At 47.1% G+C, this 14,558-nt stretch overlaps 1 protein-coding gene across 1 annotated transcript in view; it reads left to right on the forward strand.

The window, feature by feature from the left end:
* Window positions 1-4,426: 4,426 nt before the first annotated feature.
* Kug (FAT atypical cadherin kugelei) overlaps window positions 4,427-14,558 on the forward strand; it is a 248,546-nt gene continuing 238,414 nt past the window's right edge. The window contains exons 1-2 of the mRNA XM_076374792.1: window positions 4,427-5,208; window positions 5,825-8,538. Coding sequence (XP_076230907.1) covers window positions 4,427-5,208; window positions 5,825-8,538 — 3,496 coding nt within the window. The remainder of the gene's footprint in view (window positions 5,209-5,824; window positions 8,539-14,558) is intronic.

Consider the following 14,558-nt stretch of genomic DNA (forward strand, 5'->3'; position numbering starts at 1 on the left):
AATGTATTTTTTCGTTCAGGGGGAAATTTATACAGTGACTTTCGAAGTGATTCGATATTTACTATTTGAATAGATGAATTTTATCCATGTTTAAATATTTGATCGTATAAGCCACTTTACTGGACCAACTCAATCTACGATAAAAAATAAAAACGCTGTGATTAAAGGAATAAATATGAACGTCATCTAGGTGCATAAAAATTTCGATCGGAATCACTCAGTTGTCGATTTTCTAGTGGAATTTTCGACACGGGTAATGTCATGGAAATTCACAAACAGCAAAGAGCTATTTAAAACCATGCAAGCGACACAGTAAAACGAAACGAGCTTCTGAAGCTCGGCGCGTCGAATATCAAAAGCGTCAGCGTGCTAATCTGACAGCATCGTCATGCCAACCAACAGCAAGATATACCCGCGTGCACCTGTTAATCGGATTTAACTTGAGTCATAAACGTAGTTCGCGTGAAATATGACAGTATCGACGAGTGGAAATGTTTCGTGTTCCAGAATCAGTAGTTATCTATTTCACATTCGTGAATTCGTACTACAGAAAAAGTCAGTCGCGACTGCGATAGACGACGACGACGTTCGTCGTCGAAACTGGAAAAATTAATTTTACCAGCCCCTGAGTCGTTGCCCACTGCTGGGTCGTTCCGCAAACAAATGCGATCGCTCGTATTGTCTGGTTAAAATACTGATAGTGGTCCTGGCTTGCATTGTTTTCATTCGTTTTCACCACCACTCGGACCATTTTTCGCTCATAGTCGTGCTCTCGAGTGGAAATTGTCAGTATTTTTGCCCAGTGTTCAACTTTATTTCTTCTAGCGTGAAGAAATGCGTAAAGAGATTTACTGTAACTTTAAACATTCTATTAGTGGAGAGGTTATTGAGATGGAAATCGAGTGTAATAATATTCTACTAATGTTTAATACATTCATAAATTTCTCACTCTTCAGTTTTTATAATCTGAATTTGTCAAAATCTACATTTGAATCCCAGGTAAGCTACGCTACCTTGGTATGGTTTTTCTAGTATTATTTTATTATAGATTCTTAGCCACAATAATGTTCAAAATTAATTTTTTTGGTAACTCTTAGAAGCTCATCATAGGCTCCACCAGTAATCTCCACAAAAAGATTCATTCGAAAATATGAGACTGCATTTCTAAAATCACATGTTCCAACTAAGGTTCGCACCCGAAGAATGCCTCAGGTTTCATCAGCACCGAAGAAATGCTCTATAAGCATAAACCCTAGAGCCCCCTCACGCTTATCAGAGACGCCTTCGAATCCGAGTGTTAAATTTCCGAACACGATCCAGACTGTCGCAGACACAGCACCATATCACAAATAAACATAATCAGACAGCAAATCTACAGCTTAGCACCTCCTGTCAGGGACACCTCGCATTACCCGTAATTAACAAGTAAAATGCAACTTCTGCTCAGGGAACCTAACATAACCGCAGCCATCTCGAAGCATATTCCCACCTTTAAAAAACTCCACAGCAAGGTCGTCCAGGAAGGCTAGCTCAAGGTTAACCGCGGACTCGGCGTGGCAGGAACGAAGCGCAAATATCCCGTGGCGCCAACCAGGCGCACCGATCGGCGTCTCGTTCCTCAGCTCGCGCTGCTCGCGCTGCTCGCGCGCGTTCCTCGACTTGCACCGGTCCTATCAGCGTGAAAATTGCAGCGAGTCTGAAAATACCTTGGCGTTTAGACGACCTTTTATCGGCAGCAGCTTGGAATCGGCGCTTAGTACGGACGAGTCCGTTTCCTCGTGCACAGCGCTGATTCCCCGAGGTTCAGGGCGCTCGTTACGATACCTAAAAGTCGTTTCGCCTCTCGCCAGCAACGCGACGCTATTTGTCGTAATAACTGTACCTATAATCTCGGCGTTTTACGCGGCGCGCAAGAAACTGTTTCCCCTTGGCGAAGCGAGCGGAGAACGCTCGGCGATAATTAGCTGGTTGGTCTTGAACGCTTTTTCCGCGACGATGCTGAGCACACCGTTAGCGGCTCCGATCCTCTCGGGTTAAAGCCAGGCGTACGCTCGGGACGCGGAGCTAGTTAGTGGTACGAACACCTGTTAAAGAAACGAACGAGACGGCGGCGTCTTTCGAGCAGCGTTTAGCGTTGCTCGCCAACGGTTATGTCGACGTTTGCGCGACCGAGAATTGCTTCTGGTTGCACCGAGATTATCAATTACCTAGGCAACTGGGCCAAATGAATGGTCTTGAAATTCGTTGTGGGATTCCGAAGGAACGGGAACATCTCTGCTCTTACTCTATTTGTTTGTTTATTCAGGGGAATGAGGAAATCTTAAGCAGACTTTGCACGGTAAATGATACTATCCGTAGTAGTAAGTACGTACTGGCAGTAATCTTGATTGTAGGATGATAGTGTCGATGGATTAATATTACTATTGGCATCGATTCCAATTATGTAGTCGATTTGGAAGCTTCTACTCAGCGACAAGCTTACATTCCTTTATATAATAAGTTTCTAAATATATCTAATTGTTTAGTAACTATAAAGTACGTGCATTTAACTTGGAAAACACAGACTTGCAAAACAGAAACATAAAATCGAGGGAATAAGGACCATGCATACATTCTGTCAGTGTTATTGACTCAGTACTTTCGATTCGTCTTGTTTGCTCCTGACTAATCCTCAGAGAACCAAGAATATCGTGTTGATCTTCGAACAGATTCCACAAATTCGCCTACAAAGGGCCTCTTCCCAACACCTTGCAGTCTGCAAAGCGATTTCGACTATCTTCGTCGGCGCGTATGTAATTTACTCTCGGAAGGATACGTCGAGCAGTCCATCGTTGAGTGGCGCGGGACACGCGAGTCTACTTCCCTTGTTTGAATTCGAAATCGAGCGCGGCGCGGCGCGCGGCTTTTCCGCCTCGATCGATGCGTTGATACCGCATTCCAAAACCTCTGCCGTCGTCGAATACATATTGATCCACTAGATCGTCGAGAGCGATCGGTGGAAACGCTGGAGAGAGGAACTCTAGATTGGAGTGCACGAGTGCCGATCGAGAGGGTATTCGTGGACGCTCGAAGATAGGCAAAATCGTGGTGCCCGTTATCGGATCTAGTGTTTCGCGCTGTTATCTGACTCGGCCACTGAAACTGTCACGGCCGAAATGATCGTTGGCCTAGGCTGGGAGCAATGCTTACACAAGGGCTCTAGGAAATGGCGTTGCACTTTGTCCCACCTGCCACACCGAAATTTAGAGCTCACCCAAGCCTATGATTAGTTAATCCGTTATTTCTAGCGCTGACTTTATCGCTCCTGATTGTGGAACATTCGATACACTCGGGTTGTTTGCTTTCGGCTGCGCAACTGCAAATGTATGCTAATTAAAGTTTACTAGTTAGATAGAATTAATTGTACACCAGCAATATGCAGTGAAACGAGATCGAATCAGTTCGAGTTGAACCCTCATTTGGACAGTACCATGGCTGTTTTTATTTTCAATTACTAATCATTGGAAAATATGGAATTTTGAAGAAAAATAGAAGGGGTACTATAGCGCGAATGATGAGTCGAGTTTCGAACAATTAAACGCGATCGCGTATCAATGGTCACACGACAGATTTACCTTTTCGCAAAGGTTAATAGCCACGATATTGCTGGAAATTGAAACGTTATTTTCTGCGAGTTTAACAATTTTCAATCCCCAATACGTTTCCGATTGATATCCATTATCAATCGAGTATCGAATTTGTAAATTTCATCGTAACAGCCTTGCGAGTACGAAGAATTATCGCGCGATGAAATTCGTGCGAATTGATCAAACATAGCACGCTACTGACCTCGTTAAATGCTTGCAGTGCTATCTAAATTCCTGCTTATTGTACCTAAAACCAATTCAAAGATAGAATATGCTACAATTTGAAAGCATAGCCAGCTCAATGTTAACCCAGACCTACGTCTACATAAGTCACATGTCCTGAAAATTTCTCTCGGTCCTCAACATGAACGACTTCTCGTTAAAAATACTTTTCTCTAAACACAGTAACATTGACATAAGATAAATGAAACAGCAAGTTCGAAGTGGCTTACCCTGTAGAGCCCCGATAGAGAGCTCCTCACCCTTTCCTGTCAATAGCCTTTCCTTAACCCCTTCGGGTAAACCGTCTACTCATCATGCTCGATCGAGCGGAAGCCAGTGGCTGTCGTCAAGGATAACCCGGATTTAGCTCTACAAGCTTCCACTTCATCCAGCCTTCCCGAATCGATCGGACCGGTTAAGGAGACCACCTGAACTAACTCGTATTTCTCTGATGTTTTCAGGCGGCGGTTCTCGGCGGGGACCGAGGACGGTCAGGCCAAGGATCGGCGTCCCCTCGACTTGCCGGGGCAACGACGGATTCACCTCGCAAAAACCGCTGACGATGAGCTAGCGACACGATGCGGAGGATGAAGCAGCGCGTGCTGCTCGCCTGGCCATGGTTGTGGCTGTGGCTGTTCGCGGCCACAGCGGGTACCCCGTCTTCCGACACATTCGCGGCGACCACCTTCTCCTCGTCGGACAGCAGCCCTGTCACCAAGTCGTTCTCCCCGACAGCTCCGACCTCCACCTCTGCCTCCATCACCGAGGACTCTTCCTCCCCGTCAAATCAGGACTTCCGCTTCACCCAGCCGCTCTACAATGTCTCCATCCCGGAGAACTCCATCGGGAAGACGTACGTGGTCCCCGAGGAGAGGATGGGCATCAAACTCGCTTCCTCGGACAGCAGCTTCGACATTCGGTTTCGCATAGTGAGCGGGGACCACGATAAGTTCTTTAAAGCCGAGGATCGCACCGTCGGTGATTTCTGTTTCCTTTTGATTCGGACTCGAACCGGGAACGTGGACGTGTTGAACCGCGAGCGGAAGGATCGCTACGTGCTCGAAGTGCGCGCCACCGCGAGCAGGGGCGAGGGCAAGCACAGGACGACCATCCTCGAGGCGGACACGACGGTCGTCGTCACGATCCTTGATACGAACGATCTGAACCCGCTCTTCTACCCGACCGAGTACGAGACAACCGTAACGGAGGACACGCCCCTGCATCGAACTATACTCAGGGTAATAGCCGAGGACGCCGATCTCGGTAGGAACGGCGAGATTTATTACAGCTTCGCTGAGGAGACTGATCAGTTCGCCGTTCACCCGGTCAGTGGGGTAATCACGCTCACCAGGCCGCTCAGGTAGGTCGACGTAATAGAATTCTCGTGTTTCGTTTCATGGTCCCCGCGGATGAGAGAAGATCCTGCCCTGGGATAGGCGCTAAATGTTTACAACGGAGATCCTCGCTTGGATTTATAGGCAATTGGTCTCCGAGGCGTCGTTTCATTCTTTTCTCGGGTTATCTTGATGTACACGGGGACGCGTTGGTAGTGTTGTCTTTTTTTTGATGGTCTCTGATTTGTCTTAGCGCCTGACCGACGTCTGGACTTCTTGGCCAGTTTTGGAGAAAACGACATCAGCCATATTTTCGAGAAATTTTAGTTTTTGGCTTAATTAGAGACTTCAAGGTGGGATTGATGCTTTTGGATAGAAGAAGTTTGTATTTAAGGAACTTTCCTTTTTAAACAAGTGGCTCATGTCGTTTTGTCTTACAACAACAGGTATAATCTCCTTCCTACGGTCTACTTTTCACTTCAGTCGAATACCTCTTCGTGTTCTTGAGTTTAGATACTCCAATGTATTTATGCGCTTACTTAGGAGATTAAGAATTTGTCAATAATTGGACACCTTCAAATAATTAAAATTAAATATCATCCACTCTCCAAAACAAACACGATTTCGTATTTCCTCTCTCAGGTGCTCGGAACGAGCCGTCCACGAGCTGACAGTATTAGCGAAGGACCGCGGCTCAGTGTTCCGCAGCGGAGGCGGCAGCAGAGCTAGCACAGCGAAAGTGACGATCAAAGTACGACAGGTGAACCTACACGCGCCAGAGATTTACGTACGTCACCTACCAGACATCGTGGAACACTCGAACGCCGACATCTACGCGATCGTCCAAGTGATCGACAACGACGAGGGCGTTCATGGACAGATCGCGAGCCTGGATATCGTGGGCGGTGACCCAACTGGCCACTTCAGAGTGCGGCCAGCCGGTAGTTCGCACCCTGGCGAGTACAATATCGAAGTTTTGCACTTATTGGACCGAGAGACAGCCACCCAAGGTTATAATTTAACCTTGCGTGCAATGGACCGCGGAGTGCCGCAGCGATTCAGCTACAAATTCGTCCCTGTCCACCTGGCAGACCTGAACGACAACGCGCCAGTGTTCAGCCGCGAGATCTACGAGGTGAAGGTTCCTGAGACAGCTCCCATCAACACTCCAGTGATAAGACTGAAGGTGACGGACGCGGATGAAGGGAAGAACGCGCTGGTATTCCTGGAGATCGTGGGCGGCAACGAAGGCGGAGAATTCTACGTGAACGCGGAGACTGGAATGCTGTACACCGCCGTGAACCTGGACGCTGAGAAGAAGGCATTTTACACGCTGACAGTGTCCGCCATTGACCAAGGAAACGCGGGGACGAGGAAGCAGTCGTCGGCCAAGGTGAAGATCAACGTGGTCGACACGAACGACAATGACCCGACTTTCGAGCAGTCGGAAATGGAAGTGACGATCGATGAGAATGAACCAGCTGGCACCTTAGTGGTTAAGGTCACCGCGAAGGACCGTGACTCTGGCGAGAATGCTTACATCTCCTACAGCATCGATAACATCCAGAAGGTCCCGTTCGAAATCGACCATTTTTCCGGGATCGTCAGGACCAAGCAGGTGCTCGACTACGAGACCATGAAGAGAGACTACCTGCTGCACGTGCGGGTCAGCGACTGGGGGCTGCCTTACCGACGACAGGCGGAGATGCAGCTGCGCGTGAAAGTGCGGGACGTGAACGATAACAGGCCGCAGTTCGAGAGGATCGATTGCACAGGCCACGTGCCGCGATACGTGCCCATCGGCTCAGAAATTATCACGGTGTCTGCCATCGACTTCGACGCCGGTAACATTATCAGCTATCGCATAGTCTCGGGCAACGAGGATGGCTGCTTCGCCCTGGACTCCGCCAGCGGTGTCTTGTCCGTCGCCTGTGATCTCTCCGATGTCAAGGTCACCGAGAGGATAGTAAACGTCACAGCCACGGACGGTACGCACTTCGCGGACGTGAACCCCGTGCACATGCACCTGGTGAACGCTAAGAGGAACCTAGTTTCCCAAGGAAGGATCCTATCCGACCAAAGCGGAACCTTCGAGTGTCGGGACACAGGGGTAGCTCGAAGATTAACCGAAGCCATCGCAGCAGCAGAGAGGAACAACGTGCCATCGAAGGAAGACGATGTTGCTTTGACCCCCAGTCGATACGGCGAAAACGTGCACACGCCAGAGTTCATCGATTTCCCGAGCGAAATCAAGGTCAACGAGTCCGCGAAAGTAGGAACAACCCTGGTCAGAATACGCGCCAGAGACAGGGACCTAGACTACAACGGGAAGCTAGTTTTCTGCATCTCCAGCGGCGATCGCGACTCCGTCTTCGGCATCGACCCCGACACAGGCGACCTGAACGTGATAGGCTATTTGGATCGCGAGAGGGAGAGCGAGTACTTCTTAAACATCAGTGTCTATGACTTAGGGAAGCCTCAGAAGTCCTCCTCGAAGATGCTGCCAGTGACGATTCTAGACGTGAACGACAACGCTCCGAAATTCGAGAAGTCCCTGGCGAGCTTCAGGATCTCGGAGACCGCTTTGAATGGCACTAACGTGTGGCGGGCGAACGCGACTGACGCGGATCTCGGGGAGAACGCGCGCGTCACTTACTCCCTGGTGACGGAGACCAATGATTTTCGAGTGGATCCAGTGACTGGCGTGCTGAGCGTTTTCGGCAGATTGGACAGGGAGCGGCAGGAGATCTACGAGCTGAGAATACGGGCGCAAGATAACGGTGGCAAAGGGATGGATATGCCATCGCTGTACTCGGACGCTCTGGTTCGAGTCACGGTGGACGACGTGAACGACAACGCGCCTAGCTTCGCGTTGGCCAGCTACACTGTGAAGATCAGAGAGGACGTGCCTATCTGGACGGTCGTGGCGGTCGTGGACGCGACAGACCCGGATGAAGGCGCTGGAGGGGACATCGAGTACTTCCTTTCTGATGCAATGGAGAACGAGGGCTTCTTCAAAGTTGACAAAGTGTCCGGCACGATTAGGACCACGCAGAACTTGGACTTCGAGGAACGTCAGGTGCATACGTTGACGATCGTCGCTAAGGACAGGGGCGAGCCGTCTCTGACCGCCGAGACGATGGTTATAATCGAAGTGGTCGACGTGAACGAGAATTTGCACCCGCCCGTCTTCGACGATTTTGTCATCTCCGCGAGTGTGTTCGAGAACCAACCACTGGGCACTCTGGTCACGACTGTTCACGCTAAAGATGCGGATCCTATCGGCGGTGACTCTAGAATTGGATACAGTATTCGGGGCGGCGATGGCATCGGGATCTTCTCCATTGATGATGAAGGTAAGTCTTTGTATTAGTTTTTGATCCATTTTTGAGAAGCTGCGTTTGGGTGATTTCAGTGCCTAATCTGGGTGTCCTGAATGGTCTTCCTATTTTATATTTCTTAATGTCTACTATCTGGGAAGTAATATAAGAAGAGTTTAATTGACATAAGAAGATATGGTACTTAGTTGACATACCCTTGCAATCAGATATATAATAATTTTTTATTCTGTGCATATTAATTTATCTCGTCAATAAATATAACGAAGAAGAATAAGACGAGAGTATGGGGTCAGTTTTTTGGGGATTAAACCCTAAAATGCAAACCTGCGAAAATGATTACTTTGAAAGTCATCTCAGCTCGCGTAAATCGATGTTCCCGTTTCCTCATTGCGATTGAAGTCATTCTGGAAAAGTAGATCACACATTCGTGTCAATCCCTTTTTCTGAAAGGCTTCAAATCTCGACGTCTGGTACTTTTATTAATTTACCGTCACGAGCTGGGTTACTAGGTCCCCCGTCCATTTTAATAAAGTTGTAGAAGTCTTGTCCTCAAAAATCAATTCGTGCGATTGCGCGAGTGTGACACTTGAAGTGTCCAAACGTTCTGCAAAAAGAGTTGGCAGTGTTGCTCGATTCTACGAAAAGGTGAATGTTATAATTTGATAAAGGTAGCACAAATTAAGTCAGGAGTATGTACTCCTTTCCTAGCACTTTATAGACGAAAAGCTGTGCGGTTCGCGAAAAGTCAGCAATTCGATAACGAAATATCGTTTCGAGAAAATTGTGTTTCTTCCGCGAGGGGAGCAAAGCGTTCACGATTCTACGAACCTTTCTTTCGATCTCTACTGGAGGCGAATCGAGCGTAACAATAGTTTAAAATCGTTCAAGCCCGCGGCAACGGGTGCAATTTCTAGAGACGCGTCTTTTTCCCGCTTTGCTTGCTCCTCTCTTTCGTTTCTCCTCCGACCGCTGCTATTGATCAATCGAAAGAAAGAACAACCAAAGGAAAAAAGGAAAGGGGAAGTGCTCAAAAGATGCGTCCTTTTCTCAGTCGTCAGGCTGGCTCATGAACCAGCCTGGTGGCATCGGTCCAAAACGAAGTTACAACGTCGCGGCCCGTTAAATACCGACGCAGCGGGTTTAATTGAATTATGGGACTCGCGAGGGGCCCCTTTTTTCGGGTTCACGTCGCGCATTAAATTTCACCCGCGGTCTCCTTTCACCGCGAAAACGACTCGAGAAATCGTGCGTCATCTCGTTTAATAGTTAATCCAGGAACGCGCGACGCATCGTTTGGGGCGATTAAGTACCCGTTACCGTTTCCTGAACCTCGGACCCGTGATACAGCAATTCATGAATCATCGCATTACGCGCACAAAGTACGCCATTTGATGGAACCCGTCTTCATCCTCGTTTCCCTCGAAAATGTGACCAAGGGGAATTCGATTCCTGGTTTCACTTCGATTCGTCTTCATTTTAATCCTTTGGCTGCGATGCGTTTCGAATGCAAGCTGATTACCACGCAGTACACCGTTTGTAGCGTCTACCGTCCCTCCAAATTTACACATTTGAAATATTCAAATCTCTGGATTTGAAAATTTTCAAATATTCAAATCTCTGGATTTGAAAATTTTCAAATATTCAAATCCCTAGATATTGCTTCTTTTAAAATAAATTTAAAGTTTCAGGTACTGAATTTAAAATATTCAGAATTGTACATAGAATCCATAGAATCAGCTCTTACATTTTCTCACTTGTACCTCACGCTACATCGTTCTGAATGAAAAGAAACATTTAAACTGAACCAAGCGATAGAAAAAGCTCGATTCCAATCGTGATTACTCGAACGCTGCCAGTCGAGGATATCTCCTAAAATCTCGCCGCGACGACGTGCCCGTCGTCCTTCGTCCCGACAGCGCTGCAGCTTAATTAATATAAATACGATGCTAATGATGCAACATAGCGATGAATATCGCTCGACTGAGTCTGCTATTTTCCTCCTTGCGATCTATTTACTAATGACCGATAATCCTCAGTCGAATCAGGTGGAAGTGGTCTCTCAGTGCGTACACAGGGTCATAAATCGCCACTACGTGACGTTTCGATTCCGCTTGAACGTTCTCCGCAATAAAACGTAAAACGAGCAGGTTGGAAAAATGCAGTGGGCATCACCGGTAGTTGAGTCGCGTTCGACGAGCTTCCATCGTTCACTGGAACAGAAAATGCAGTCGTATGCACCGACTGCATCCTGCACGGTGTGTGCACCGTGTACTTATGTAGTTCTCGCGGATTGTATTGGCTGCTGGGTGCTCGGTTCGTGTGCCGTGCGCGGGTGTTATATTGATCTCCCGTCGAGCAAAAATAATACATTGTCAGTGGTGTATGCATATTCAACCGGTGTAAATATTCATAAGTTCGGCCGCTGTATTGCCTTCGTGTTTCGTGCACGACTGATGGTAACTCGTTTATGGTGTTGGTGTCGCTGCTACTCCGACGGCCACGATTATTGTACTAGCGTCGATCGCGGAACAGCGCGTACATAGTAGTTAGCGAGATCATTTCACTCGTCTACGATTTCGGTGATTAACGTAACCCTTTCGCATATCTCTTGATCACGCGATGGCATCGTCTAATTCTATGGAATTATTTTCATATGAATCATTCACAAGATTTATAACTTGCAGAAAAGAAATATCACCATTTGGTCAAATCTTATGACTCAGTGAAGCAATGCCTTCTCAGTTTGCTCAATTCTATATATTTTAAACTTTTTCTGAATCGTGGTTTCTCAATGGAAGCGATATTACCCTTAAATGTTCAGAGTCATGTGAAGAGGAGGAGGGCGGAGAAAAAAGTAGGGATAAAAAAGAAGAAAGGGTGAAGAGGGCCATAGAGGTGGCCGATATCCGAAAGAGAACAACAAGCCAAAAAAGATTGGGGAACCTTGCTCTAAATGATAGAGAGACCTTCCCACTGATAAGACTTTCAATGAGAAAGGTAGATACACCTCTGATCGATGGTACTTCAGCGAAGCTACAACCATCCAGCTTTATCAACGTCAACTTAAACACCAACTCGGAGCAGCCTCGTTTGAAATAAAACCTATCAATCCGAGTTAGTCCTCAAATCGTCGTCGGTCACGGTCAGAGAGATTTATTACACAGAGTGCAGCGATCGTTTGGAAAGTACGTCGGAGGGGTGGGCGACGGTGTGCACGTGCAGGCTCGTTAGCCAGCCACGTTCGTCGGTTCGTTGGTGGCAAACGACGTCGCCAGGCGATCGACTAAATTCGCTATGACGCGGTTCACCCGGTCGCCACCGCGAGGAAAATGCAGTTAAACTCTGATCACCATAGAAAACTGCCACGCCTAGTTTGCAAGGGTGTGGACCATGCACCAGCAACACGTTTTCCGGTAAACGAGCTAACGCGTTACTCCACGCGGCGCTGTCCACTTTGTCGCCCGCGGTCGCCGCGTTTGTCCATTAATAAAGCGCCATATATGTATGCATACTCACGTGTGTAACCATGCACACGTGTATGGGTGTACGTAATATGGGTATATTGCAAGGGCGCTGCTCGAAACCTCGCTCGATCACGAAACGAAAGAAACGGCCCTGCATTATTTCAAGCGGATGTATCGGTATCGGGAAATGCCTGATCTCTCCACCTTTCACCCCCGTATCCAGGGGAGATTCGTTTCCTTTTTATCTCTAGACAGTGGCGAGTTACCGTCTCAGGGTCGCAAGGTCCAATACGAACCGTAAGACCGTGTCCGATAAGCTCTGGTGAACCATTGCCTGGCATTCGAGGAATTCCTGTGGACAAGGGTGCCGAGTCGTGAACCCATCGGTTAACGTGTCAAGTGATACTTTGAAGATCTGTGACTTCGATGGAACCGTAGAAGCTGTTTAGAAAATTATATTATCGTTGTCAGTACCTAGATTTTTTGTAAAATAAAGTCTACTTGAAAAACCACTTCTTAATTAGGGTAGAAACACTGGTTACCGGCGCAGGCTCGCAAGCGCTGGTACTTTTCATTCTAACTCATTTATTTCTTCTCATTCCTTCTCATTCTGGCTTCTTGATTCGTCAGCGTAAGGCAGCGTAAAAGGCTCTAAGAAAATTATACAATTTCATACTTAATACACCAGAGAAACTCTGCTAAAACAGTGAATACTCTATGTTCCTCTTCCTCTGCACCTTTCAGCCACGGAAAACGAAATGAAAGGTGAAACTTCAGCACTCAGTAAACACCGTGGTCCAGCAGCGACCCAAAAACGTCGAAAGGGAGAAGAAATAATCGACTGGTAAACGCGCGTGCACGTCCCGTTAACGAGCGGCAAGGCGCGCGGGCTTCGGTCGTTAGCCTCTAACGAATTAATTAAATCCGACCAAGCAATTATCGAACTCGTTGATATCCCAACGCGGGAGGGGCGGTTGGGCGACGACGACGGCGCGGGACAGGGATCTCCTGGCGAAAGGATCGGACAGGGAAGGTGGCTCTCCATCGACGAGGCAAAAATCCAATTTAGCCCGACGAGTGCCGTATGAGCTGGTATATTCGTAGCAGCTCGTGAATTATACCGAGCATAACGACCGCGTTCGCGCGCCCGCCCGCTCTAAATTACCTCTATCGACAAACGCGATGTTTTTATTCCCCTCGAAAGTCGTTTCGCCTGCTTCCCTCCACGCTGTGCCCCGCGTTCCACGATATTGGATTGCTAGTATCGATCCAGGCGAAGACGTACGGCTTACGCAACGACTGATACTTTATTTATACCGTTGTTTTGCTATTCGTTGCCCCGTCCTGTTCGATTGAAAGATTGCATCTGCACGCGCACGCGAAATGATACATAGAACGGTAAGAAAGCAATCAGACTGGTCGGTTACTGGCCAGCGAGCTTGCAGACTTCGATCAGGCTTCTTTTGACGAATGTAGAACGGATGCGAAGGAACGTTTCTGTTTCGCGCATTCTCTTGGAAATTTTATGTCGAAGGGAAGTTTCTGGGCTTCTTTGTTTTCCGTGCTTTTGTTAAATTTATTCTTTGAAAACAGAGAATACAGTTGTATAATAAATTAACTGGGAAACATTTTCTGCAGTGACATGAGAAACTTAAAATATTCCCGATGTTCAGCAGACAATTTGTGTAGAATATTTGGAGCGCAAAATTACTTTTCTGCTTTAAAACGTAGAATACAGAAATGAAGTTTTCTACTATTTGCTTCTGCCGCGTTCATCCATCAAGCAGTTAAAACTTTTTTATTTCCTTAAAAAAATCAGAAAACAAGCTAACAAATTAGCAAGCTTATTTCGTCTGACCGTGATAGTCGTATGTACAAGATTCCCTGGGCTGATGTGTGTGCTCAATGATTATGAACCTTTGCTTAAATATTGTGCTAGAATTAACAAGGGCGTGTCAGGCTCTAACGAACCGGGGAAAGCAAGCGAGCCCAACCAGGACGGGCAGTCCACTTACACCCAATAATACACTCGCAAACTTTAAAGGCTACGTGTCGTCATAAGTAATTACGGAAATGTTTACTTAAAACGCGGTTGTTATTGCCACGCGATCGAAATTACCGTGTATGTATATTCGACACTGTTCGTTCGAGCTGGTAAATTGCACACATTGCAGGTGCATATCATTTTCTGATACAGTAGCCGTGGACAAAAATTGAACGCTTCACGCGTTTCTAACGTGAAACTCTGCTACTTCTAGATTTATGGTAAGAATGTTTCTTTCCTACCGAGTAAAAGTAAATTTTGCTACGAGAAGAGCTCCGAGTTGAAACTTCACACATGTTTGAATATTTGCATTGCCTGTTAAAACTTACCCACGTCATAGAATGTTTATCAACGTTTCGCGCGAAGTTGAACGGAAAAATGGGACAAGTAAGAATGTTAGAAATCGCACTTTAAATGAACCCTTCACACGAAGTACATTCTGTACATTCTGGGAAACGTTTGCGTTTCTTCGCAAGTTTCGAGCACGCTACAAAATCGAAGTCGAAATTGCTAGCTCCGATAGTATC

This window comes from Calliopsis andreniformis, chromosome 3 (genome assembly GCF_051401765.1).
Source record: "Calliopsis andreniformis isolate RMS-2024a chromosome 3, iyCalAndr_principal, whole genome shotgun sequence".
In the NCBI taxonomy this organism is placed as follows: Eukaryota; Metazoa; Arthropoda; class Insecta; order Hymenoptera; family Andrenidae; genus Calliopsis; species Calliopsis andreniformis.